The 27,559-nt window shown below is 39.3% G+C and overlaps 3 protein-coding genes across 6 annotated transcripts; 2 read left to right on the forward strand and 1 right to left on the reverse strand.

Moving 5' to 3' along the window:
• Positions 1–4,955: 4,955 nt before the first annotated feature.
• LOC148330556 (RING finger protein 122) lies at positions 4,956–11,609 on the forward strand. Of its 4 annotated transcripts, none has more exons than XM_088305587.1 (7): positions 4,973–5,099; positions 5,207–5,926; positions 6,586–6,742; positions 7,483–7,525; positions 7,609–7,650; positions 9,109–9,191; positions 10,826–11,609. In XM_088305587.1, exons 2-7 carry the CDS (start codon positions 5,902–5,904, stop codon positions 10,962–10,964), a joined length of 489 nt encoding a protein of 162 aa, XP_088161713.1. In that variant the 5' UTR covers positions 4,973–5,099; positions 5,207–5,901; the 3' UTR covers positions 10,965–11,609. The 4 variants fall into 4 exon arrangements, with proteins under 4 accessions (XP_088161712.1, XP_088161715.1, XP_088161713.1 ...); XM_088305588.1 differs by having other exon boundaries at positions 4,975–5,099; positions 5,204–5,926; XM_088305586.1 differs by having other exon boundaries at positions 4,956–5,926.
• Positions 11,610–12,540: 931 nt separating this feature from the next.
• Positions 12,541–20,028, forward strand: pcgf6 (polycomb group ring finger 6). The gene is made up of 10 exons (XM_088304903.1): positions 12,541–12,982; positions 13,692–13,791; positions 13,999–14,095; positions 14,230–14,285; positions 14,931–14,990; positions 15,579–15,696; positions 15,982–16,009; positions 17,368–17,466; positions 18,764–18,850; positions 19,482–20,028. Exons 1-10 carry the CDS (start codon positions 12,920–12,922, stop codon positions 19,530–19,532), a joined length of 759 nt encoding a protein of 252 aa, XP_088161029.1. The 5' UTR covers positions 12,541–12,919; the 3' UTR covers positions 19,533–20,028.
• On the reverse strand, positions 20,009–26,992 carry LOC148330558 (alpha-internexin-like). Its single transcript, XM_088304902.1, has 5 exons — positions 26,646–26,992; positions 24,461–24,691; positions 23,139–23,666; positions 22,039–22,163; positions 20,009–20,879 (listed from the first exon to the last, which is right to left on the reverse strand). Exons 1-5 carry the CDS (start codon positions 26,946–26,948, stop codon positions 20,693–20,695), a joined length of 1,374 nt encoding a protein of 457 aa, XP_088161028.1. The 5' UTR covers positions 26,949–26,992; the 3' UTR covers positions 20,009–20,692.
• Positions 26,993–27,559: the final 567 nt, after the last annotated feature.

Consider the following 27,559-nt stretch of genomic DNA (forward strand, 5'->3'; position numbering starts at 1 on the left):
TGCACTGTAGTGCAGTGGTGTCAGACTCATTGTCACCCATGGCCCAAATACATCCAAATTTGAATACAAATAATAACTGTCTATTATGTTCAGTTATATACCGGATAGTTGGCATATATCAGAATGTTAATTATTAACATGATTCATGTTTCTATTGTGAGTATATTTGCCTTTCATGCTGTCACATTGTTTGAACCCCCTTCACTTGCATTGATATTGACACGTTTATTGGGGTTAAAAATGAATAAATAAACCAATTTCTAATAAGAAACGTGTCTACTTTTCATGAACCACTTTTGGTTGCAACTGTATTTTCTTCAGAGAAAAAAGCAAGTATTATTCCCTCAACGCTCTTCAATTAAGTCTACTCGTTTTATCTAAACCAAAAACGTGCTTGATTTCACTCACAAATCAAGACACGCTTTATAAAATCAATGCTATTCTTATGAATTATCAAATGTTTGTGCAAATCAATTAATCCGCCTATTTGGATTAAAGAAAGAAAGGGGAGGAAAAGTCCAACTGGCTTTCGACTTTCTTTCTGTACACAAATTGAGCTCCCCTCAAAGCACAGAGGCTGGAATGTATTGTTACACATGTGCGAAGTTCGGGGGAGAGCGAGGAGAGTCAGGTGAAGGCTGGTTAAAGCTTGTTTAGTCTGGTTGAAGCGTGACGGGTCATTTACATATATTATTACGCCACACTATGTGTTGACCACCATGTGGAAATCGGTTAAACATCATATTGTGAAACAGCAACAATGTGATGTTGTATAAACCAACGGCTCAATGTTAGCAAAAGAGAAAGTTTAATAGTTATTTTATTCATTTATTTTATTTAAGCCAATGGATCTTTATTCAAATGTTTTTGCTGTTCTGCCTTTACTCGTCACCGTAGAACAGAAATATGACCGAAGTCGTGACTCGTCAAGCTACTCCAGTCCACGCTTTCTGACAACTTAAAAAAATATCAACAAAAAGCAGCGCCATCTTCTGCTTTTTCAGTGCTTGACGTGTCTGCGTTCAAATGTGATTCTCTACTGGCCTCTGCTGGACAAAGTTAGTAGTGTTTTCTACAGAAACTCCAGACAAATGTTATTCCTAAAAAATATATTCTAATCATGTAGTAAAATGAGGCACACATCTATATTATGTCAGTTTAGAATCTGATACAGGTTTTAACTATGAGAACGATTATTACTATTTGCTTATCATACAGTTTTCTAACATTACAAATGAATTAGGTTTTCAGCAAATCCTTGTCATGCTTGCAATTAAATTGTAAAATAAATAAATAAAAAAAATGCATTGTGGAATTTGTATGTTCTCCCTGTGTGCGTACATGTTTTCTTTCTGGTATTCTGGAGTCGTCTAATATTCTGAAAACATGCATATAAGTAGATTAATTAAAGACAACATTTTCTATTAGTGTCATTACTTGTCTATTATAATGATTCTCAGTGATATTTGGGTATTCACCCCAAACATACGTCAGTCAATCAAAGTCAACTATTCCTCTTTCTCATCGTCTTACTTCACACAATTCATACTAACTAGACTATGAAACAAGACACCTGGACCTACTTCGTGCCAAATGGCAATGTGAATCAAGCTCTTCTTTGCTCCTTTATCTTGAGAGTCTGAACACAACCTCATACACTTTGAGACCACCAAGAGTCTTCCGCGGCACAGCTGAAAGCCAACATAAGACACAGAAGAGGCGCTACAGAGGTTTGTAGTTATAGTTTAGTGTATTTCAATTATAAAAAAATATTTTGTCATTTAATAATAGTAACAGCAATATATTATTATTATTATTGAGAGTGGAAGAACTTGGAAGAGGTCAACAGTACCACACCACAACAATACCACATGGCTACTTTTTGCAGATGGTGTAGCACATCATCTGCAAAAAGTAGCGATGTAATACTGAGACCACCAAACCAGTCCTCTTTTGAACACCTTGACTGCACCTAGGAATTCTGTCCATAAAGATTCTGAACAGAATCGGTGACAAAGGGGAGCCTTCGTGGAGTCCAACCCTCTCTGAAAACGAATCTGACTTACAAGTCGTACTGGGATAGAAACAATTGTATTAGGCACTTCTGTTACCCCATACTCCCCGACAAAATCTCCCGGGGTACCCGATCGAACGCACTCTCCAAGTCCACAATGCACATGTGGAATGGTTGAGCGAACTCCCATGCACCCTTCAGTACCCTGCCAAGGATGTAGAGCTGATCCACTGTTTTACGGCCATGATGAAAATCACACTCCTCCTCCTGAATTTGCAATACAACCGTTACGGCCCTTTGCTCGGGCCCACCTATAAGGCCACGCCCTTTGTGTCTTGTGTTAACTCTTCCACCCTTTCGTAGTAAAGTCAATGGACTTGTGCCTCATCGTTGGCCTGCTTTCCCCCTCGTTCTTCGTTGGACTGCTTTCCTGCTCGTTACTCATGGACGTCCCAATCAACGAGCTCCACCTGTGCAGCTGAGACCAATAAAAGGATCTCGGTTCTGCTGCTCAGGGTGGCTGGGACTTAAGAGTTCAGTTCGCCTCGCTTGCGCTATTTTGTGGCTCTTGTATGGATTTTTGTAAATTTTGGAGACACTAGCTAGTGTTTACTTATGCACATTTGTGATTGTGGTTAATACCTTTATGTTAAGCTCATTTGTTTGAAGCCTACCTCTTTTCTTTACTAAAAATAAATTGTAAAATCTCTCCAAACCATTTTACAACGTGGTTTATGTTACTTCCCTCCTTCCCTAGCAGAGCCGGTCGTAACAACAGCTTCCAGGCGGACTCTTCTCTCCAGCAACCCTAAACAGACCTTTCCAGGCAGGCTGAGGAGTGTGATCCCCTTGTAGTTGGAACACACCCTTTGGTCCCCTTTCATAAAAACAGGAACCACCTGCCTATCATTTTGCAAAGGGTGACCCTGCCAGCAGCATAAAGCCCCAGACAAATTATAGCTCCTAGGATAATTGGGACACACAAACCCCTCTACCACGATAAGGTAACGGGCCTGAAGGCTCCGGAAACTCCAGTATTCAGTTTTAATAAAAATGATTATCCTGATTCCTGTGCGAATGGTAAATTAATGTTATAAACAAAAGGGTTTTGATTTAAGCACTGTCACACACTTGTGATCTGTAGTGTACTATGACATTTGGAGAATACCTTCGTGTGTCCCAATTTTTGGGGGGCAAGGGCACAACTTAATAAGCAACATAAAAAAAAACAAGTAGCCTGAGTCCAAAAAAAGAAATGCAAGTTATTTGGTTTGGCTCAGGACTTCTAGAATATGCCAACATTTCTCATTTCCCTGAAATTTGACATGTGCTTGCTGCATTTTTCATTATGCAACTTTCCACCATAACCTTGCAACAAGACCCAGTCCTAAAAAACCTAGAGTAAGAAAATGTGGACCACTATGATAAAAAGGTGAAGTTGCACATCAAACAAAAGAATAGTTTACACAACCAATTAGCCATTTTTTAGTTAAGTTAAGTTTAAGTTTTGAAGTTATTTTTCTCCAATTTGCTTGTAAATTGAGATTCTATTTCCATACGCTATACCAGTGGTTCTCAACCTCTTTTCAGTGATGAACCCCGTTTGAAATATTTTTCAGCCCTTCAACCGGGACATAGCATTTTTGGGTGAAAATAAATAAATAAAAGAAAAGACTTGAAGAATGCCAACTGAGTCGGATTCATTAAACTTTAGAACCTTTTGTATTCGTCCACCACAAAATTATCAAAACAAAGTATCCTCTATCAGATCATATAAAAGATATGCAACTTGCGGGCGTAAATCCAAATAAAACATAATCTTCAACATACAACTGGGATTTTGTCGTCTCTGGTTTGTCCTTCTTTTGCCCTTGTGCCTGAATTTTTTTCAGAAGGCATACGCTTCAACCACAATTTCATTGTTTGCGTCTTCAAGTAATTGACAGGTAATGAGAGATGGCAAGTTGGGTTGAACTATTCTACTAAGGGTGATAATCTTGTTTTTTAAAAAAATGAAACTGAATAACCTACTAAATATAAAATGAATTTTATGAACTTCTATTTTCATATTTAATAAATTCAATAATAATTTTAAAAAGTTTTTTGCATGTTTGTTTGTTTTATTTAAACCTCACGTACCTCCTGGAGTTCCTTCAAGTACCCCCAGGGGCACGCGTACCTCCATTTGAGAACCACTGCTCAATACATTGGTTATGTTCAAATTGACTCATTTCTCAAGGACATTTTCTGAACCTTTTTTTATAATTGACTTCATACTGTTGTAATCGTTTATTCAAATGTGCATATTTTTTAAAGTAACCTGTCTCCCCTCCCCAAAACTATTTTGCATTACATGTACAGCAAAATCATGTAGAAAAAACGCTGTTGGCACTAATGCACTGCTCTTAAAACTTTATGCTGACTTCATAAAGTTAACTTATTACCTTGTCTCGACACGTGTGAAGATATTGTTGAACAGACAATTTATTTGATTGACCCACACAACGATGAGTCGTAAAACACCCATATGGAAAATACCACATGTCATTAAACCGCAAAATGGCAAGTGCTCAACTACCTTCAGTAAGGCTACTGTAACAAAATGTAAAGTTAAAGTCCCACGATGGCTCTTGCCATTTTCCAGTTATTAAGTCATTCGATTAATAATTTTGCTCACCGTATATAAAACAATCATTTTATCACGTTCTGCTCCCACGTCTGTGTTCGTAAACGTTGTTCAATAATACCTTGTAACTGCGAAGCAAGGAGAAGGAAGTGGGGGAGGTGGAAGGAAAAGCCCAAAAGGGTTGGCAGGCAGGGAGGGAGAGAGAGCGGGAGAGAGAGAGAGAGAGAGAGAGAGAGAGAAGAGAGAGAGAGAGAGAGAGAGAGAGAGAGAGAGAGAAAGAGAGAGAGAGAGAGAGAGAGAAAGAGAGAAAGAGAGAGAGAGAGAGAGAGAGAAGGAGCGATTGGGAAGGAGGGGGGACTGAAAGCAGAGCTGTGATGCAGAGAGCGAATCACATGAGCATGGATCTGTTTACAAACTGAAAGCTCCATAGACGTCAAGTCAAGAAGAGCAACGAGGACGGTGAGAACAGAACCCGGAGAGGAAAACGTAGGACGGGAAGCCTTAATTTAAAAGTCATACAAGCCCCCCTCCTCTCGCCCCCTCCTTGTGTTGTGTCTTCACAGCAGGAATGCAGGTGAAGAGATGAAGAGCTGCTTTCCACAAGAGCACCGAGGTTGCTTGCTTGGCTGGCTGTGTTGCTGCCATCCATTTCCCTTCCCTTTGTATCTCCATAATTGGCCACGGCAGGTTTTCACAGCCAGAGTGGAAAAAAGGGACGTGGATATCTAAAACACGAGAGAGCAGAAAGCGGAGCAGAAAGAAGGGAGAGAGAGAGAGCCTCGTGACAATGTTTTGAGTGGGAGACGAAGCACAACGCAGGTACTGCTCACTAAAGGGTCAAAGACTGCTGCTGTATGGGAATTGAAGTTTTTTTTTTAATTCTGATATTAGCATCGTTTTTCCACAAGCCTTCAACCTACAAGACTGTTGGTTTCTGTGATGCAGGACAAGGACACTTAACAATTTTATTGTCATCCAATTAAGGAGGATGTTTGTACCACATTTTTGACTGAATCATCTCTGACAGAGTAATTGGAGTACACATAAGTAGCTTTTTACTCCGATGATGAACTCTTGAGAAGCTGGTTGCCTCTTGATTGCAAGAATTCAACTCATTGTTCATCCCGTATTTTTGGGGCGACTGTGGCCCTAAGGAGTGAAACAAGGAAATTGTGAAAGACATCCTTTGGTGGGGATTATACTGGTCAACCTCGCCAGAGAATTTTCAGACTTTTGGCATCTGTGCCATCTATAAAATTTGATGCAACCCTTCCAGTGGTGTAACGGTGAGTTTTTGTTTTCTATCTTTACACGTCATAAAGTGGTTATTAGTATTACTTTGTTTCATTTACAATATTACGTTGCAATGCAAATCCACACACTGCCATTTGTCCCTTGTTACTTTTGAAAAGATGCCCGTAAAATCTATATGAGTCTTACTCAATGAATGAAATGCAAAACCATGAAGACCAGATGAAAATATAGTCTGGGAGAGTTAAATATGTAGTTAAACTGTTCTTACCTTGTGTATGCTTGAAATTATTCAAAACCAATTTCGTTTTTTTTTTCTTTTGATAAACCCGTGTAAAAATTATGACTTAATTTCTTTGAGGAAAAACTGCAGTTTTCAATAGATAACCCTCAGATTAAAGATATAGATATGGAATTTAATGCCCCTGATGCACCATTGTGAGTATTATCAAATTTTTGGAAGATACTTCTAAAAGACTTCAGCAAATGTTATGAGACTCAATGAAGATTGAGAAATCAGTGAGAATTTCACTACAGAATTGTACTTTGCGTTTTCTTTGGCTGGGTCCCAGTCAGAGGCACAGTGGACAAGTGGTTTGCACGTCCTCCCAGTTGGCGGGAACATGTGTGGAGTTTGCATGTGCATAAAATATATTTTTTTAAATATTGAGTGTACCTCCCGCCATCTTTTCAGGGTGTCGGTGTGACCTTGCATTGCAGAACTCTGACCCCTCCTGCAAGATGACATCTGAAGAGCTTTTCCATTTGCCACTCAATGTCTACATCATCATTCTGGGCATCGGCCTTTTTATCCTAATGCTCAGCCTCATTTTCTGCTGTTACCTGTTCAGGTATGTGATGGTCGTCAGCATTCACTAAAAAATGCTATTGGTATCAGTCATGCTGAAGTACCTGGTGAAAAAGATTTAAACTGCATTATAGGCAGGATGGTCCAACGTATAGAACGGTCAGATTTCCAATCCAACATCGAGTTTTTTTTCCGTTAAGGGTCGTGAGACAGAGGGTACACCCTTGACTGATCTCGTGTCAGTCTCAGGACAGACAATCACACCCACGTTATCTGTTATTTAATTTGGTTTTGGAATTTAAGTCTAATTTAATAAGTGTGCTCCTTCTGATTTCAATGTTTTTTTGTGGGCAAAACAAGTCCCCCCTTGTCAAAAATGTTGTTTTCTCCCAGCCAAATCATTTGAAAAAAAAACAAAAGACGGTTTTATTATGTAATCTTTTACACCCATGCCACCAGTACCAGAAGGTGAAAAGTGTATTTGCTCTCTGAAAGCCAAAATATCTAACGTCAAACATTGAAATCTAACATCTGTTCTGGCCATTTTTTGGGAGCAATTCTGAAAGGTGTCACAGGAGGTGAGCTTGGATGGACACGTTCTTGCATGAATTGCCCATTGTGTGAATTCCAAGACATGTTGAAGGACTACCGCTGCTGATTCATGAGGCACGGCCTGACATGCTGGGATAATGACCGATATGTTTCCGCAGAATGCATATTATATAATTTTCACGACTATTGATTACTACACAATTGTGTTAAAAACGTAATTGTGTTTCACAGACTCAGGCGACAAGGTGCAAGAGAACACTATGGCTATAATGAGGTAAATGTAACTTTCGCACTAAAACACACTTTTTTATTATTAACGTATGAAGAATGCATTTTAACATTACTGCTCACCAACAGGTTGTTCTAAAAGGAGCAGAGAAGAAATTGAGTCTTCTTGGGGTAAGTTCAGTATGGGGTGAAAGGGTGCCATCTTAATTACAATAAGTCAGTGTCACAGTAAAACTCGGCAGCATGTACCGCCTTTGCTTAAGAACTTCTTTGGACAGTCAAAAGCAATCTAATCTGTGATCCCAGACATATAAAAGTGAATTCATTGATTGGAGGTTGCTCTCATGAAACCTTAATTGTAACATTTGTTGTACTGGTCAACTGCAAAGAGAAGTTAACCGCCGTATAGTAAAGAATTAATAAAAATGAATATCGAGAAAAAATACCTCCTGTTTAGGCTGATAGTAGCACAATGTGACATTTTATAAGTGTTGCCACACTGATCAAGGCTTGTTGCATGGTGCCAGGCAGCAACATCTACAAGAACATGCATCTGCAGCTTTGAGGTTTCTGTACTTTATCAGTTTGTACAGAATGTTTAAGAAATTCACGCTCAACATAGTTGTAAAATAGAAAAGATACTCAGCATTACACAATCTGCAATGTTAGTGGTAAGCTTTTCAGCTCAATTTCATACTATTTGTTTGTCATTATGCTTTTGGTTTCATGGTATTTGTTAACAATTGCTGAATTACAAATAACATTGCATGCAATTGCCATGTAACTATACCGTGTTGCTCATATTTAACTAAGCAGGCTTGTTAATATGTTGTAATAATAATATGTTGTTCTTTGGTTGTTGCAACACTATCACCACTTAATGCCACTTTTCCATCTCTGGTACTTTGTGGTGGTGTCGCAAAGTAGCAAAACACTCAATTTGGGCCCTATTTTGGTAGACTGCCATCCATGTGCTTGGTGTAAAAAACGGGAATAGCTTCATTTTCAGGCCTGTCCAAGTCAAGTGTCGCGTATTTGGGGCCGTGTTGCTTTTTCGGAGCATGGAGTGGCCTCGCCCCAGGTTCACCCGACAATTCGGGAACAGAAAGTAGTCTGCGCTCAGCGTAAAAACGAGCGCTTTGACGTTTTCGTACCAGGGCAATGAACTAATTCAGTGTGTTTGCTCTTCGCCTCATTGGGTATTTTTGCCTCTGACCGGCAAAATAGGGTCAAGTGCCACTACTCTGGAAAAGGAAGAAAACTCTACCCATGTGCACGGTTACACTACGCTTTGCACTAGACTTGCGCTCATTGTCGTATTGTCTTGTATAATGAAAATAGAGGCCAAGGAGTGAATCATTTTGCTCTCATTTGATTTGCTGACATCTTCTATGAGGTCAGACGTGGCGACTGTTCAATTTCCGGTTGTGTTTGACTTTGGAAACATTTTTCTTGAACGTTACCCTATATTTTAACATTAATATGACCAAGTGTGTGCAACACATATTTTTGTCACTATTCACAGCCTGCATAAATGTGTGATGACTGAAAAAAAAGCACATCTATTATTGAGACCAAATGATGTTATACAATATGTAAAATCAGATGCCATTTATTTTCACCTTGCAGCAAACATGCGCAGTGTGTTTAGAAGAGTTTTGCAGCCGGGACGAGCTTGGAGTGTGCCCGTGTTCCCATGCGTTTCATAAGAAGTAAGTTCTGTAACTGCTCACCATTGGCATTTGACACATACACAAATGAACAAGCACATCCCTTACAGATTCTGCTTGAACCCATGTAGAAAATCTTCATTGACTTGTTGATAGAGATGACACAGTATAAATTTAACCGTACACTGCGGTGGATTTTTGCCTTCCAGTTCTGAAGCTGAGAAAGGCTTGGACATTTTCTCTGGAAACAAATATGAGCACATTCCAGGCGGTGCGACTTCCTCGCATGTTTGAACAAGCACATGAGTCATGCAACCATAACCCTAGTATGTCTTAAAGTAGCATAGCATTGAGAAAGTGACACTTTTTTAAGTTAACATTTCTCGTATAGACCAGGGGTCACCAACGTGGTGATCGAGGGCACCGGGTGTTGCTTCCAAGGACCACATAAGTAGTCTGTAGAATTACGGAAAAGGGGGAAAAAGTCCTAAATCTAGAAAGGAAAAAAAATCAGCAAATATGTGAATCCACAGGTGCCCAAATGTGAGTATGCAAGGACTGACTGTAGTTTTAAGTTGTAACACTACCACTGTTACGTGAGGATCGCGATTCGGACCCGTTAGTGGCGACAAAAAAGTCTTTATATACAAAAATCGCGATTCGGACCCGTTAGTGGCGACAAAAAAGTCTTTATATACAAAAATTCCAAGTAATAACGAGCAGGCCTGGATTCAGAACACATGGAAGGTAGCTGAGACCCTCACTCAAAGAAAGCTTGATGTACTGACAATGTGTCACTGATGACATCATAAACGAACAAAGCATAAAAGGACCATTGCAACTGAACAGCAACTGACACATTAAAATGTCACAACAACCACTGTATAATCACCACTATTTATTGCCCTATACTACAAAATGAGTAATGCTTAGATTTTTTTCCTGCATTTTTAATAATAGGCAGGAGAGACATAATATTATTAAAATTTTGAGTGAGTGGATTTTTGTGAAAAAATGCGCAAAATGAGCTCCTGTTTGGCACTTTTCTGCCATCCTTGAATTACATATTAAATGTTTATGCAAGAGAGCCTTTTGCGATGAAAAAAAAAATAGGTCTATTTGTGGTTATTTTGTTGTATGCTTTAAAACACTGTTCGGTTAAGAAAGTGGATATTTTTATACATGCATTGGAAAATGTATTTTGGAAAAATAAAATGTACTAAAGTTGGAGTGGGCAAACTTTTTGATTGGCGGGCCACAATGGGTTCTAAAATTTGACAGAGGGGCCGGACTAGTAGCAGATGGATGGAGTGTTTTGGTAACCTCGCCGCATCGGAGAAAATAAATACATTTAATTTTAAATTAAAGTGAAGAAAAGCATTACAACAATATATATGTCTTTGAAAAACCACAGCATTTAGAAAATAAAACATTGACAAGGTTTATTCATTTAATTTTTTTCTAAGTTCCAAGTTTAAAACGTTTAACGGGCTGCATGTGGCCCCCCGGGCCGTAGTTTGCCCACGCCTGCACTAGAGGAACATCGCGGTTAAAATTCAATTTCCACCATTCGATTAGTCAGTGTGTATAAGGAATGAAAGTGCAAAGATCATATACTTATTTGAATATCCTTTAAATTACATACTAAAGATTAATGTTTGATTTTTTTTTCTCAGGTGTCTACTGAAATGGCTAGAGATTCGTAGTGTCTGCCCAATGTGCAACAAGCCAGTATGCCGCCTCCAGTCTGGGCCTTCACAAGCTGCCGAGCAGCCGCAGGGTCTCCTGGAGGTCCGAGAGGGACCGCAAATATGATATGCATAACCTGCCAACGCTAGTAGATCGACACCTGTTTCTTCAAACATCAAACAGACTGTAGTACATTAATATTTTTATAAGACGAATTTTAAGGCAGAAGGACTTCTCCGAATGTGAATGTGCCCTGTAATCACTGTTTATTAACTGTTTATACACATGTTAGTCAGGGCACATATCATGACAACAGCACAACACACAGCCTGGTGTTCTTTTCTTAAACAGCTATGTCACAGTCATATTCAAGTCACCATGCACACATCATGTATTTGTGCAATCATGTCTCATGAATTTGTGAAGCACAAAAGTCAAATAAATGCACTCCTGTTTGGCATAATTGTACAATGTCTGTTTTGCAATGTGCATTGGAAAAAATTATCTCTATGCCTTGTGATTGGCTGGCGTCCAGTTCAAAGTCAGCTGGGATAGTCGCAGCTCGCCCGCGGTTCTCATGAGGAAAATCGGAACAGAGGATGGATGGATGGACGGACCTCTATGTCCAACCTAAGTTAATGTGGATGAAGATTCACCCTCTTATTTACTTATTTAGAATTTTGAGAATATTCGACAGTACCTCTTCACATACAATGTTAGTCTATATCTTCAAGAAGGAAGCCACTCAAATAAAGACTCTCAACTAGGAAATTGAATCGTCTTATCTGTTTCTTTCTATCTCTAGAGGTCAGGAATTGGTCAGATCTGGGCTGCTTTTCTTATCCTCGCGGACAATCAGAAATGGGCCAAGTCAGAAAAAATGTGGTCTAAAATGTGACCGTCACAATTTAAAATGTTGCCTTTACAAAAAGTCTAAGCCCAGATGTAGGTTGATCTCATCATGAGTTCCACAAACCCTCTAGTCCCACACGTAGCCTTCTTTCCTGGTGGAAGTGTCCTGATTCCAGTCCAAAATGCGCTCCCAAGACCTTGCTCCAAATTCATTTTACTGTCTGGATGTGCAATGGGGAAACACCATCATATCAAATCCAAAATGTAAGCAGAGCTGCACATCTGGTTGCACAGATTAGCCTTAGATTCTGAACAACTGCCCTTGATTGATTGGTGAAATTGAAAAAGTGGTGTTGGGGGCATTTAGTTTAGCAGTTCTGTGGCTTTGGTGCTAGCGTATCGAAGGAAAAAAATCTTGGTAAAGAAATTCGTACTCGCCATTGGTCAAGCAGCATGTGGAGGGTGAATAGTGAATAGTGCACTTGCTCCTTTGTTGATTTGCACGGCCAGCCCACACAAAAAGCTCCTTTAACCATTCCTACCAATACAATACAAAACAATACAACTTTATTAATATCGCGCATTTCACAACAACGAGCTGCAGTGCTATCCTTGTGGTGTAATAAATTACTTTATAAATAAAATAAATATAAATTAGCAGGAAATTAGAACACAAACTACAACACATAAATACATATAAAATATATACCAGAAGAACAGCGAAAGTCTCATGTTGAGTGGAAAGCTAAAGAATAAAAGCTAACAAACAAACAAACAAACAAAAAACGGTCACGCCAAAACGGTGGGGAGACAAAGAAACAAACGGACTCACTTTATTGTGAAAACTGCAGACCGGAAACACAACTTTCTGACTGCTGGATAGGTTTCCCAGAAGGGATGACCGCGAACACAAGTCTACATTGGAAGTGCACGTGTAGATTTTTACTACGGGACTTTTTTTCTTTGTTTCTTTCCGGTAACTCCGTGTTATCCCGTTAATATTATAAGTTTATTGACCCAGATGCACGCGTCGCTTACTTTGAGATGATTTGCTAACAACAACCAAGTTCCACTTGCAGTTGAATACTTTTAGATTACTTTAATCCTAAGGAGCAAGCTAAAGCTAGCCGGCTACATATACGTCGAACTATACATAGTTGAAAGCTTTCGTTTTACTTATCGACTTATACTTTACGGTTTCTGGGTAGTGTGGTTCGCCAATTTGGGTAATGTCAACGTCTGCATGCGGTATCACCAGACATATGTTATCGGGGAGCGATACCGAGGACGAGGTAACTATTTGTTATACTGTACAAGTTATCAACAAGCGCTTGCTGAATTCAGTTTAACGTGGTGACCGCATTTATATAATTCGGTATTTAAAAGTGATTATTGCCACATAAAACTTTGTGCAAAATCGTTGTTGAATGGGAAAAAAAATTACTCCATGTTGGTAGATCATTTGTTGGACATCAGATTAAAAATAATTCAAGATTCCTTAATTTTTTTGTGTTTTATGCAGATTTAAGTATAGTTTCGGACGCTTTTCATTTTCCAGACATATGTATTTTTTATATTATGCATTATGTAAAGTAATTCACAGGTGTCGTGTAATAGGATATCCATTACATGCTTTTGTCCGAATAAGTTGACATGACACTTCACAAACCCTATTTCTTGTTTTGTTGAAATTAGGCCTATTAAGAGGTCGACACTGTCTCATCCAAGTGAGCGACTGAACACCCTTCCTCTGCATCATTTGATGCGTATATTTTCATCATCTAATATTAGTTGCTCCAATTTTCTCTTTCTGAAGTTTAGATGTTAGTGTGTCTTTTTCTGTCATTATTTGGGGGACCAACCCCCCCTTCATGGCACACGCGAAAGATTCAAGTGATGTGAAAATTGGAGATGCCCCAAGATGCGGGTGGCACAGGGAAAAAAAGATCTAACTGATCTTGTAGCATTTTATTTGATGCTTTTTCAATTTGGTATCCACAGCCCAAGCTCCCCCTCAATCAGTTCTACCCTTATATTCGATGTGGCCTATGTTGCGGCTTCCTGATTGATGCCACCACCATCACAGAGTGCTTACACACATGTAAGTAGATCCAAAAGTTGCAATCAAATGATTAATTTTAGTTTGACTTTGTCATTGTTGGTTTCAATGGTATATCATAATTTATTTTTGCCATGATTGTCTGGTATATGTTAAATTGCTGAAATTCACGTTTGCCCATATTGTCATTTTTAAAGTTTTACAATCATGTCTGTGTCTAAATTGGCTCTTTTTTTTGTCTTTGCCTAGTTTGCAAAAGTTGCATTGTGAAGCATTTTTTCTACAGCAACAGGTGTCCATCATGCACCATTATAGTCCATCAAACACAACCACTTTACAATATAAGGTATTTGTTGGAATTGTAACATTTGTGCCTTATGTATTATACTGTGCATTAAATATTGATAGATTTGTTTACCACATCACTGTTACTGTTCAATAATGTGTATAATGTTTTCTATATAATTTGTCTTCTGACAGGCCTGACAGACAACTGCAGGATGTTGTGTACAAAATGGTTCCTTTCCTGGAAGACTGTAAGCATACTCTATACAACTTTGATAAACACCAGCTTAATAACGTATGCATTTTTTAATTGTATATTGGGGATGCACTGAAGTTAAAAATCTTGTCCGAAACAGATAATGAGGATATCAAGTTTGAATACCCAAACATAAAAAAACAAATACAAATAAAACATATACCATAAAGTCCTAAAATGGAAGAAAAGTCCTCCGCTGGATCATTTTCTCCCCTTTGCTCTCTGGTTCCTTCCGATCGATGCGTATACAGTAATTTCACAGCTGCCAGAGAGGCAGTCCTCAGCAGCCTGCCGGCCTTCTCGCTGCCTGCTCAGCGGGGAGTTTTGGACTCATTTCTCAGCTGCCCACTTCTGCTCGGCCATTTTTTTTTACCTTCTTCTTGTAACTCTCGTCCTTAGCCGAGCTGCAAGGCATTGCCCCATGATGATTGGGACGTTACAAAGGCACTGCCGGACAGAGATTGTGGTTTTGTAATTGTTCACGCGACCAAAGTACTTGCTTTAAATATTATTTATGTTATTTACATTCTGTTTTGGCTGTGTTGTTCCAGTCGAAAATCGTCCGTGACAGGATTTTCGGTGCATCCTCATTGTATTGTTTTTAATTCCTGACCTAACCGTTGTGTGTTTTATACTGCAGTTGAAGGGGAACAAAAGTGTAACTTCTACAAAAAACGAGGGCTGGCGATACCCAAATCAGGTAAAGTTTTTCCATAAAGGGTATTAACGCAGGTCATAAAACAATAAAAATGAAAAGTAAATCCATTTGTCAAAATGCAAAAAACAAAACAGTGGAGTGCTTGAAGACAGCTGCAACCCTGGGCGACGTCTTAGGGGGGGGGGGACTATTTAAAGATGGTTTTTAGTGTGCCACAGAAAATATTGATTCTGATAGGAAAATCAAGGTTTTTTGACAAATCAATTGAGGTGTAGTCATTTTGAGCAGGTACATTTTCAATTCGCATAAATTGCATATTACTGTAGAAATAGTGACACTCATGATCCCCGTATGCCTTTGCCAACATTCTACATGAACTGCTATAATTGCACATTACCAAAATTCAAACCTGCAGCAACCGGCCATAGAATGGAGTGCTCAGTACAGCTACACTAAGTTCCATTATGAAACTTGTATATTAAAAAAATAGTTAAAAATGTAATTACAACAATAATGTTTAATTTGCATTGTCAGACAGTTAGTTTGTAATTTACAGTGTTGTACTCGTTGAGCTGAAAGGTAAGAGAGCCGTCGTAACGTTGTGGCTGGTCTTGCTTTTCTTTGCGGCAGTGGTGGTCTCCACTGCAGCGACTCTGGGGTTGAAAAGGCAAAAGAAGGACCCAATACCTCAGTGTGTGATCAACATTCCGCCTGAGCTGGATATGTCCCTGTTGCTGGACTTTGTTGGGTGAGTCGCCTTGACTTGCTTTAAACGCTTTGTAGGTACAGTTATGAAGTCAGTATGTTTTCTAAAGTGAGAATGGACTCGAAATGGAGTCTAAAAATAACCGTACTTAAAGTTGTGGATTGCAAAATGTCTTTGAAGTTCTAACAATTTTGTAAGTCAACCCCTGTCACGAAGCAGATTTTATGTTCCAGTAGTTTATCGCCGTGGGGAAAGAGTGCCAGCAGGTGGTTCTGTTTCTCATGCTGACTGAAGCAAAGCATGTATTGACTGTATTTTTTCTTTCAGCGCTGAAGAGGGTATAAACAGCTATAAGGTAATTGTATTTCATCTTCAGGGCTTTTTCAGAGAATTCTGATCAGCATTCAAATTCACACTCAAGATTTGCAGCACCAAAACTAATACAGAGGGTCCTCAGTATATGACTGTCCTAACATCCGACATTTCGCGGTTATGTATGATATGCAGCAGGTAATGACCTAATTGTGTTTCCGTCAGTCATTGTTTCAACGCTTTCGTCGGTCGTCAGTCCACCGGCGGAATGGGAGTCCTTCAGTGACAAACTGACAAGGCCGTCTGTCGAGACTGACAGACTACCCACCACTGGTTATCAATAAATGAAATATAGTATTTTTGATTAAGTATAATTTTATATTTATTTATATTGATATAATTGTATGTAGTATTATATTCAGTACATTATGCAACAATTAGTTTCAACCAATCAATTTCATTGGACGAGTCATTCCATGAGTGATTCACATTACAACCGCATTAGGACTTCCAACTTAACTCCATAAAGTCTAAATTTATATATTCATTTCCTTCCCTGATAATGATGCGACAAGCCGAGATTCTATCTTGATCTCAAATCCCAAGCGATACGACACAATTTTTGTTGAGTTAGGTCTGACAGCTGCTTTTAACAAATTTTTGGGTGTGGAATCTTAAACTGATCTCGATTTTGCTCTATTATGTCAAGTTTTTGAGCAAAGAAAAAAAAGAAACGTGTATTTCTATAAATAAAACAATAAGATGGAATAGGTGTGTTACAAGCAGGGGTCAGATACTGCGTATCGGTTATGAGGCAAACTTTTTTCTTTTCTCCCTTTCGCAAATTAACAACCTGGTCTTGTGAAAAGTTTTGAAAACCTTTATGAAGCTCCCAAATCTACTTTCCCTCACCAGATAAAACTAAAAACGGAATAATACGAAATAGAGCTTACAACAGTATGCCAATGGTTACAAGGTTAAGTGAAAAATCAGCACTAATCGTCTTTCAGTAATTGTCAAGGTTGATGGTATTTAAGACTATTCTGACTTAAAGTAAACAATAGTTTCATATTAATTTTCGTACAAGTTATTGCTCGGTGCTCTGCTCTCTCTCAACAGTTAATGTGCTTCTTGGGGCCTGCAGTGTCAGCCTTACACAAATAGAGGGTGCTAAAATGTCACAAGTGGTTTAATTAAGAGTGTAATGGACTTATTTGGCCTGAAAATGTGTCTGCTAATTTACCACTGTGGTAGTATCGGTGATGGGTAGCATGACATGGTCTGACTCGCGTATTCGGGTACGTCGCCGCCATCGGAACGGAACTGTCATAAACTGGGGACCCCTGTACAACATAAAGAAACATGTTGATTTGTAGTCTGCTGTACTCCATTGCTGTCCAGCCACTAGAGAGGCCCTATGTGCGTGTGTCAGGTGATGCCACCATTCGCCATGTGGAGCTGTTCATCAGGAAGAAGATGGGACTTAGCCCAGCTTGCCAGGTGAGTTGGCCAAACTCGCTAAAGAAGATTAATCAGTCTGCAGAGTCATCTTAAGCCTGGTTGTTGTTTCAGACGAGGTCAGCACAGAATCTCCTTTACTGTCACATGCACACAGACCAGTGCAACGTAAAGGTCGAGCTATAGAGAATGGGACCAGTTATTTTTCAGTCATGTGAACAATGGATTAAACTTGTCATTTTTGTTTCCTAATTTTGGGTTCTGGATGTCATGTTAGCTTCTTTTTTTCTGCTTCTTGAGTTGAGGCAGAAAGCAGCATATCATGCCCTGAACAATTACCTAGACCATTCCAGTGACCTCAAACTACTTTTTTCAAATGAATCTTTGACCTAGTTGAAGACAGACTGACTAGTGTTTAATCAAGTGACACCGACAATGCACCCCTATTTGTCCACAAGAGTTTGGATCAGAATTCTGGTGGTCACAAAGCTAGTCACAGGAATGACAGCATGCAATACATGAACACCTGCCTGCCTATAGATTGATGGCAGAAGGAATTTACAGTGAGCTGAAGATAACCATCACAATCACAGCTTTCTGATTAATGTCTTCTTTCTATTGCACTCATTGAGCATTGTGTGATCAGGTTCACACCCCGCCCGAGTGTGTAGTTTGTATTTTGTTGCACCTAGTTGAGGATTAGCAGCTTATCTCGATTTCCTGGTCTCAGTGATACCTGTTGCGACAAAAGTAAGGAGGATGGAGGAGGACTAACCCAATGTTGAAGGTCATAGTTGCACAGGTCTCGTTGTTATACAACATTCCTACTGTATAACCTGTTTAAAGTTGACTAGAAATTGGCTACTTTCTTTTCAGCTTCTGCTCTTTTACTCACCATTCTTCATTGGTATTTAAGACATTACATGGCATATGAATGAAAAGTTTTCTAAAGCAGTGGTCCCCAACCACCAGGCCGGGTCTGTGGGCCACTTTGGACCAGGGCGCACTGATGAAAGAAGAAAAAAATGCAGTACTTACGGTTTATTTCATATTCGAGACCGAAACCTTTCTTCTTTTTTTTTAAAATTTTTTTTTTAAAGCTCTCTATGATGGACTCGTGACGCATATCAAGATGCTAATTATCTCTGTCGCATTAAAATATTAAACCTACAAGCTAGCAAAATCAGTGAAAAAAAACCCCCAAAACAGCCCACTTATAAAGCCCGCTCTGCACAATAAGTGGCCGCCAGCAACCCCCCACCCCAGGTTGGGGACCACCGTTCTATTGTATGGAGTCAAAGTTTGTTTTTTTTTTTAAACATAATTTTGTGTCTTGCAGGTAGATGTGGTTTGTGGAGATCATCTCCTGGATCAGTATCAGTCACTGAAAGATGTACAAAATTCTGTGGGAGCAGAGGCCTTGCAGGTAAACACCACTATTTTAATTACTAGTATTGTGTATTTTTTTTTATATTAGCATCATCATGGGAAATAGTCCTAATGCAGCTGTCAGCTGAGCATTTCTGGTTACGTGTTTCCAATTTTTACAATATGGGATGATTTCACTGCGGTCTGTGGGCCTGAGAGGTAACTGTGAAGTTAAATCCCTTCCAAAGTACTTTCATATTCATGTTTGCTTTCTCATTCTCATCCACATCAAATCGCAAGCAGGCGTACTTTCGGCTTTTGTGTCTAAGAATCATGAAAAATGTAGTCCTTCATGCGTAATGCTGCCGTTGCCGCCTCGCCAGTTAGTCGAAACTGAGCTTTTCTGCTGGCATATTTCTAATGTTACAGTATGGTACCAGACCAATGTGAAAATGACACAGCTGAGCCCATGCTACTTGCACAGATGTTAGATGAGAAGTACCTCTCGAATCATCAAAACTAAAGATGAACTTTTCTCCTGGTCTTCACGAATAGTAACAACAGTGCTATTACCAAGTGGAAACAAGAGTCTTCTTAGTCTACCTTTAGTTGTCATATAGAGGGTATTATAGAAGAAAAGAATATTATTCCTGCTTATTGAAAAAGATTTTCTTTTCATGTGTCCTCAGGATGGTCTGTTGGTGCTGCACTTTGGCTTGGTCATGTCATGTCTGTCTTGAAAGGAAAGAAGGGATAGATTGGATAGGGTTTCACACCCCTTGTAAAGCAGAATAACTGCAATATGACTGGAAAAAAGTTCTTAGGAACAGCAATATGATGGGATTTTATGGAGACTATTTTCAGGGCATGTCAATCACTGTGCTTGCTGGACACAGCTAGATTATATATATTTTTTTATACTTGGCTGCATTGTATCAATGTTTTCTGCGTTGTTTTTTGTAGCTGAGAACAACTGCCAAGGATTTGTAAGCATAATGTAGATTCACACTGTCTTGAAAGCTGTGGATTTTTCCAACCCAGTCCCAGAAGAACTTTTGTTCCAGACATGTGCATGCTTTCTATATCTGATAAGATATTTTTTTGGGGTATTTTTGGGGGGGATAAGACATGAAGCTGAAATTGACTTCTGTGAAAAACGACTTTTGTCAGGTTTGATGTGCGAGTGAGATTGCTTTGAATAAAAGAATTACAGACCTTTTCAGCTGCTGAACTTTATTCAGGCTTCTATTTTCATTTTTGTCTCCCCTAAGTCTCTGTAGCGTGATGTTAAACAGTCAAGTAAAAGTTGTTCCCATGTTTTTCACAACCACTTCTCGGAAATATTTCCTGACATTAAGAGCAATGTTAAATGAAACCGATATGCAATCCGCAGACATGCTATTTGGTTGGTTAACATTCAAGAAAAAAAACACTAATCTGGAAATTTAACATGAGCTCTCTAATCTCGTTGCACACTTGAGTACAATGACAATAAAGGGATTTCTGATTCTGATGAAAAAGCAGCGGCATATTTATGTGTACTGATAATATTTAAGACTTAAATTCTAACATTCCTACTGGTTTATCAATTTTACCATTTCTTGTCCTCTAATTGGTTAACATCACCTGGTTTACATGATACAAGCTTCCATTTGAGAAATATTTAGAGTCCAAAAATGTTCGACATGTTTCAGACTTCTGCACTATGGAAAAAGAATTCAAATATAATCTGACCCGTGTTTTGAGGGTAAAATGTTCAAAATTAAAATGATCACTCCAGAAACATTATATTACGTAATATGTGATGTCTGGGCCTGTTTTTTGCGTATACACAGTATAGACTAGAAATGAAGAAATACATAGATGCTATTTGTCTCCCTTCCTGTCTGCGTCCATGACTTCAGTTGTTGGAATTGATGTCTGCTTCGTCCTTCTCCTCCTCCTTGAGGCTTTCCTTCTTGGCTCCGTCTTTGTCTCGCTGGCCGCTTCTGGAGGAGCCGGCCGGGGCTCGGGCCTGGTAGCTGTAACTGGCGACTCCGAACGACATCCCTGAGTTAAAGTGAGTTTCTTCGCCTTCCAGCAGCTTCCTTGTAGGATAAGAGGACACTTATATTAAAGCAACAATATAACAATAATTGTACTTAGTACCGTAATTTGTTTAACCATTCAGATTTAACACCACAGGCCTGCTAACTCGCTTTAAGTGACATTTGTATTTTTCCATCCTCTGGTTGGTCCAACAGAGCTATTAAAGCATTAGTGCGTTGATTCTGCCGACCCCATAGCTTCATGTCATAGGCCAGGGGTGCCCATTTCGTCGATTGTGATTGACCAATCGCTCGCTATGGGAGTGTAGGTTTCCAGTGGGCATCTGATGTCAATTCAACATCAATATGACATCAAATGATGTTGAATTGGCATCAGATTTCCATTAGAGCAGCTTTAACATATTCACGGCCATCCCTCCCAATTTTATACCATTGATATATATATATATATATATATATATACACAATGGGTGCCTGACAACAGCAGTGAATTAATTAAAAAGACAAAACAAAACCAAAAAACAATTAGACAGCTTATCAACATATCTGTTATGAACTTTGCCCCTTGATTGATGTACGGGGGCATCTAGTCATACACTTATCAATGCGCAAGTACATACAGCAGCATTTACTGCCACAAAACTATCAAACTAGCGAGTTGCCTTTTTAATGTCCAGAATGTTTTGTCTACTCCGAACTTAATAAGAAAGGATAAGGTGACGACGACTAGGATGAGCATTTCCATGCACGGAGGGGGGGAGGACTCCCATCGTTAGAAATGGAAAAAAAATGACCAATAGAGCGTGATTAGATTTGAATTGAAAACAGGTTTTCAAGATAAGTCTTAACGTTATCAACAAATGACTTTTGCATCGTTTATTTAATATTCTGCTTCATCGGCTTTTCAAATCTTTAGTCTGTACAACAAACCAACTTCCTATTTCCGCCCTTGTGACGAATTGAAGAAGTTGACTTTGTTGTTTGGTTGTGGGGCATTTTGGTAAGTGGACCTGGCGAGAGCCCGACATTGTCCTGAGTCAAACCTTGTGATCATGCTTTAGGCACATTACAGATAAATGTAAAATAAATTCTTGTTTCCATTTTTTTGAACATACCGTAGTTACAATACTGATAATGGTGATCATTTTGGTCCTGCCAATCCCGATATGCCATTTTCATACCGCTCATGTCTGCCCACCTGTATGCAGCTATTTCAATGTCCAATGCCATCTTGACGTTGAGCAGGTCCTGATATTCTCTCAGGTGTTGCGCCATCTCCCCCTTGAGGTTTCTCAGCTCAGTATCCAGTTGGCCAATCGTGTCCTGTTCGAAGAAGTCAAGCATTACGATGAAAAGACACTCGGGAAAGGTCATACACCTTAAGAATTTGTATTTTAAAAGACAACCGTAACCTTTGAAGCGTACTTAGTTTGAGCTTCCCTAAATAGCCGGCGAAAACAGATGGCCTTCCTGTATCCAATTTAGCAGCAGTCCGGGTTAATCTCGATACACAGGATCAGTTCACTAAGAACTTTCGCTGTCTAAGCCCAAGTGACTTCCACACTAAAGCAGTTTGACTTATAGTTTGTCATGCTATCCTGAAAAGTCATTGTTAAATTTTAATAATAAATTTAATCTTAATAATGTCTTTTTTAAGGTATTTCTCCTGAAACAGATGTCGAAGTGTAAATGGCTAATAATTTTCATTGTTAAAATTAATCACTGTCAATAGAACGGTCATAAAGTGGTAATTACAACTTTGTTATTTGCATTCCCCCAGCTCATTAACGAATGGCAATATTATAGATGCAGCATTTTGATAATCTAACAAATATGAATACATTATGTATGTTTGCATTACCGATAATATTATTCGACAGCAAGAGCAATTTGGACCCAGGACCAAACATTTTGTGATAATCTCGAAATGTGACCATGAGTAGGTTATCATCTGTATTTCTCCAGCTAGTTTCTGTGTGACTTTGCCCGTGACATTGACAAGTTGGGGCCACCTTGAACGTTGCTCTGAGCTAATGAAACTCAAGCTGTGACATAATTGATGAGTTTGAACTGCTCAATCCTATTAGTCGGAGATACTGACAACCTTCACTTCAGGTTCAAGTCACGCTGGTATTTTTTTGTGTTGAACAAAATCTCTATCTAGAGTGTGAGCAGACATGAAGGAATACTGTAAAAAGTGTTTTGAAATGTTTGTGCTTTTTAATAACGTCAAATGTTTGATATGGTGAGTCTGGAACGTATTTGGAATGATTAATGGGAGTTCACAGTATTGCATACCTGCAATGCTGTGACTTCAGAATTGTGAGCATCCTCCATCTCTGTGATCTGCCTCTCCAGAGACTCGTTGGCACCCCTCAGTGTCTCGATCTCCAAAGTCTTGGCCTGCAGTTGCCTCCTGAACTCGTTCATCTCCTCCCTACTAGCTCGCATGACCTCGTTGCTCCTGGTGGCCTGTTCGCTAAGGCTGGCGAACTTCCCCTTGTACCACTCTTCTGCCGACTGCAGGTTTTTGGAGGCAATGGACTCATACTGATTGCGGATCTCTTTCAGAGCTGAGGTGAGGTCGGGTTTGGAGAGTTCCATTTCCACGGAGACCTGCTGTGCCTCCATCAGGCTGCTCAGCTCCTGGATTTCCTCATCATGGACTTTGTTCAGGAAGGCGATTTCATCCATCAGCGATTCCACTCGGCGCTCCAGATCCAGACGAAAGGCTGCCGCATCATCCACATCCTTCCGGAAGGACCGCATGGTTTGTTCTGTGTCTTCACGCACAATCAACTCCTCCTCATACTTGACAGTGAGTTTCTGAAGTGGAGTTACACGTGAGCAACAACAACAACAACAACAAAAAGACAAATATGATGCAGTTAATAATTCATTTAAATTTCCAGTCCTTAAAGGGAAAGTCAACCCCCCAAAATTCTTGGCAATAATATGTTCTATGCGCACTTATTTGTCTAAACATGGCATTCTGATTAATTTTGCATAAGTGGAATATGAGTTAAGCAGCATAATCCAACTGTTTTTAGCCTCGTCGACTAGTGGGACTGCATAGAACAATTCTTAAGAATTGTTTGGGGTTGACTTCCCCTTTAAGACTCAAAGGAAAACTGAATGAACATTTTTTTTGTAAAATTTTATTTTTTGATTGAATTAATGTGTAGCTGGCTTTCTGTACAACTGTATCGGATCTTATTGAGGGTTCTTCCAAATATTTTTGAATGGCTCAAAAACTAATTGTAACTAATTGAAGTAATCAGACTTTTTGACACATCTCTTCAGTTCTACAACAAAGCAGACAACAAACAAATTCTGTTCTGGCAGTCTGAATCAAAATGGGATTTTTTTTCTTTAGATAGATCACACCATATAGTAATCGGGAAATAATTTGCTGTGAAAGACTTAGATCGGGTAAAGAAAACTACAAAAAGGGATGATTACAGTCTGTAGGTGTTTCTAAAATATACATTTGTAATTTTCATAATATTAACCCCGCCCCCCCCTTCATATGTTTGTATCTTCCTTTTGTTATGACTTTAATTTTGTACTGTATTACAGCATGGATTTTCTGATCCAGACAGTCATGTTTCCTTTCGTACCTGCAGCTCATCTTCAATGTTATTCCTCTCGATCAGGATGCGGTTCTTGTCCCTGTTCAGGTCCTCCAACTGGGCCCGCAAGTCCCTCATCTCCTGCTGGTAGAGATGAGCGGCCCGTGATGGTTCACTCTGCCTCTGCCGCAGCGTCACCAGTTCGGCCTCCAGTACTTTATTCTGCTGCTCCAGGTGTCTGACTTTATCAATGAACATGGCGAAGCGATCATTCAGACCCTGTGCAACAAGACAAATGCCTTATTGGATGCTTTTCTTTTCCGTTCGACATGAACCTGAACCTGTTTAAGATGCTTGCAAGACTCCGAGCTAATAGAGCAATTTTTTTTTACCTGTGTTTGTGTTAACTTTATAAAGAATTATGGTAAGAGACATCCTAAAATGGGTATTTGCTACTGGTTGTTAGTCTCTTTACAGTATTGTGGTTTTTCAGGTACGGTAGCAGTAACCCTGCTGGCGGTTAGAATGATGGTGAAAGATTGAATTAGGAAAATATGATGGGTGGTCAGGGACATCATTTCAGGATTGTCTCTCACAAACACTCCTGATTTTATTTATTTTTTAAAAATTTTTTTTACGTGCCACGTATTGTGATAGGCAGAATATGTAAAGGATTTTTGGCTGAAGGTACAATAAATTTGTGTATTTACCTGTTGCCATTCATACAACAGAATAATAACTTTGTGTTCAACTAACCAGGCCCAGATTTCACACTCAGCAAATTGAGATTAAATCATTATAATATTAGTATAAACGGGTGTTTTGTGATTGTTTTGTTGGTGCCGTTAAGACTTTTCTATTGTGAAAAATGTGTCTTCCCTGAATAAAGGTTGGGAAACACGAGAGTTTGCAAATATCTCATGAGTCAAATAAGTACATTTTATTGTCCTATGTTATTTTTTTATTGGACATGTTTTCTTTGCTGTTGTGGATGTTCACTTATTCATAATTGACAACTGTGAAGCACTGAAGTACAAATACTTGATTACAATATTTGAGTACTTTAGCCTGAATATTTATTTTTCAGATAAGGTTTTACTTTTACTCCATACATTTGAAATAAGATGACCACAAAGCAATAACAAATAGGCTTCTTAATTTTTTCAGCCTTTGTGGATGACAATGTAAAAAAGATGTAAAAAGAGAAGGGCAAAATGAACTGCTTTGAAGATCTTGATGTCTTACGAGACGGAGAAATATGGGGCAACAATGACATGGCGGAAAGTGAACCAGGGAGCAATAACTGATGACACTAAGATTATAAGAAGCAAGATATTCCCCATCCATGGTATTACTGAAGTAATTTTTGGATGATTGTCACTCCTAGAAAGATTTGGATTTGTGTCCGTCTAAAAAGCTCATCAACTACTGGCATTTAAAAAGTCCTCAACTAATCTGGAAAAAAACATACACTTAAGGTACACTTACTGTTAACAAATGTTTACATGTTTTAATATATGGACGTTTTGTGCTTTTTCTCACATCAGGTTTTCAGGCGGAACTGTGGATGACTGGTTAGCGCGAGAGCCTCACAATTCAGAGGTGCAGGGTTCGATTCTGGCTCCAGCCTTCCAGTGTGGAGTTGCATGTTCTCCCCGTGCCTGCGTGCTTTTTCTCCGGGTACTCCGGTTTCCTCCCACATTTAAAAAACATGCATGGTAGGTTGGTTGACACCCCAAAATTGACCATAGGTGTGTTTGTGAGTGCGGATGGTTGTTCCTCTTTGTGTGCCCTGTGATTGGCTGACTGCTCAAAGACGACCGGGATAGGTTCCAGCACCCCTGCTATCCTTGTGGGGAAAAGCGGCTCAGATAATGGATGGGTGGACATCAGGTTTCCGTAGTAATCTATTTGATGTGGGAATATATTTTGTAATATAAGTCACGCTACAATTTTTGCAGAGCTAGAGAAACATGTTGCATTAATGATTATCTGTGCAATGAATTTCCTTCTCATTGCAAGAGCTTTACAATTTAATAACAGATGGCAAGTATTTCTTGTGCATTGTTTTTCACTGCCCTATGTTATCAAAATGGTATTGACCGAAAAAAAAAAACTTTTGGACACTTTAGAGCATTTTTCCCCCACTTTTACTTAAGTACATAGTTGAATCAATATTTTGACCATTATTTTTTATTTTTCCAATCATCTGTACTTTTACTCAAGTACATACCTGTAGCTGCTCTTTCTCGTTAGTTCGGATTACTTTGAGTTCGTTGTTGACCACTGATGTCTGGGTCAAGTCGAGAGAATCCGTGGCTACAAGAGAGAAGGAGGCCGGAGGTTGACCCAGCCGCCTGAACATGCCCACGGAAGAGGCACTGTTTCGGGACACGGCCATGGACCTGAGCCCCGGAGAAACCCGAGACGCGGAGCTGCTCATCCGGGAGGAGGAGGAAGAGGAGGCGGAGAACCTGGAAGAATCCCCGAAAATCTTCCGGTAGGAGGACGACGTGTAGCGGTCTCTGTAGTTCATCTTTGGCGTGAGTCAGAGCTCGAAGTGAGTGAGATACTTACAAGAGATTTGATGCAGCTTTAAGCAACGCGGCGACAGGTGGAGCGATCCATTTTAAACATGGGGGGGGGGGGGGTTCAAAGTTTAAAAACATTTAAAACAATATATGTTGACTGCCAGACGTTATTCAGTGTTGGAAACGGGACGACTGTTTGAGTAGACTCATGATTCCACACATAAAAATATGATCTCAGTCAATTGCAAACTGTATCTTTTGCTAAGATACAAATGGAACTGTCCATGGGGATCACTTTGGGCATTCACAAACTTATTGTTCAGGGCCCACATGGATGAATTCTCAGTTTGATGTCAAATCAATACAGGTACCAAGAGCTATAGTTTTTCAACATAATAAAAGCAAACTCAGATTTATTACAAACAAGGAATTTGCCTCAGTTTGTCATCTACACTTTTTTTTTGCATTTTAACTGATCATAATAATTTTATAATAAGGCACAGTAGTCCAAAGTTGGGCCATTCCTTAACTTTTCAATCCATGTTCGTGTTTTTATAATTATATTAGGTAAATGATTTTAAAATTTCTGAACTTTTATTGATTGAGTTTAAGCATT

This window comes from Idiotropiscis lumnitzeri, chromosome 9 (genome assembly GCF_059441095.1).
Source record: "Idiotropiscis lumnitzeri isolate Australia: NSW breed Sydney's pygmy pipehorse chromosome 9, RoL_Ilum_1.0, whole genome shotgun sequence".
In the NCBI taxonomy this organism is placed as follows: Eukaryota; Metazoa; Chordata; class Actinopteri; order Syngnathiformes; family Syngnathidae; genus Idiotropiscis; species Idiotropiscis lumnitzeri.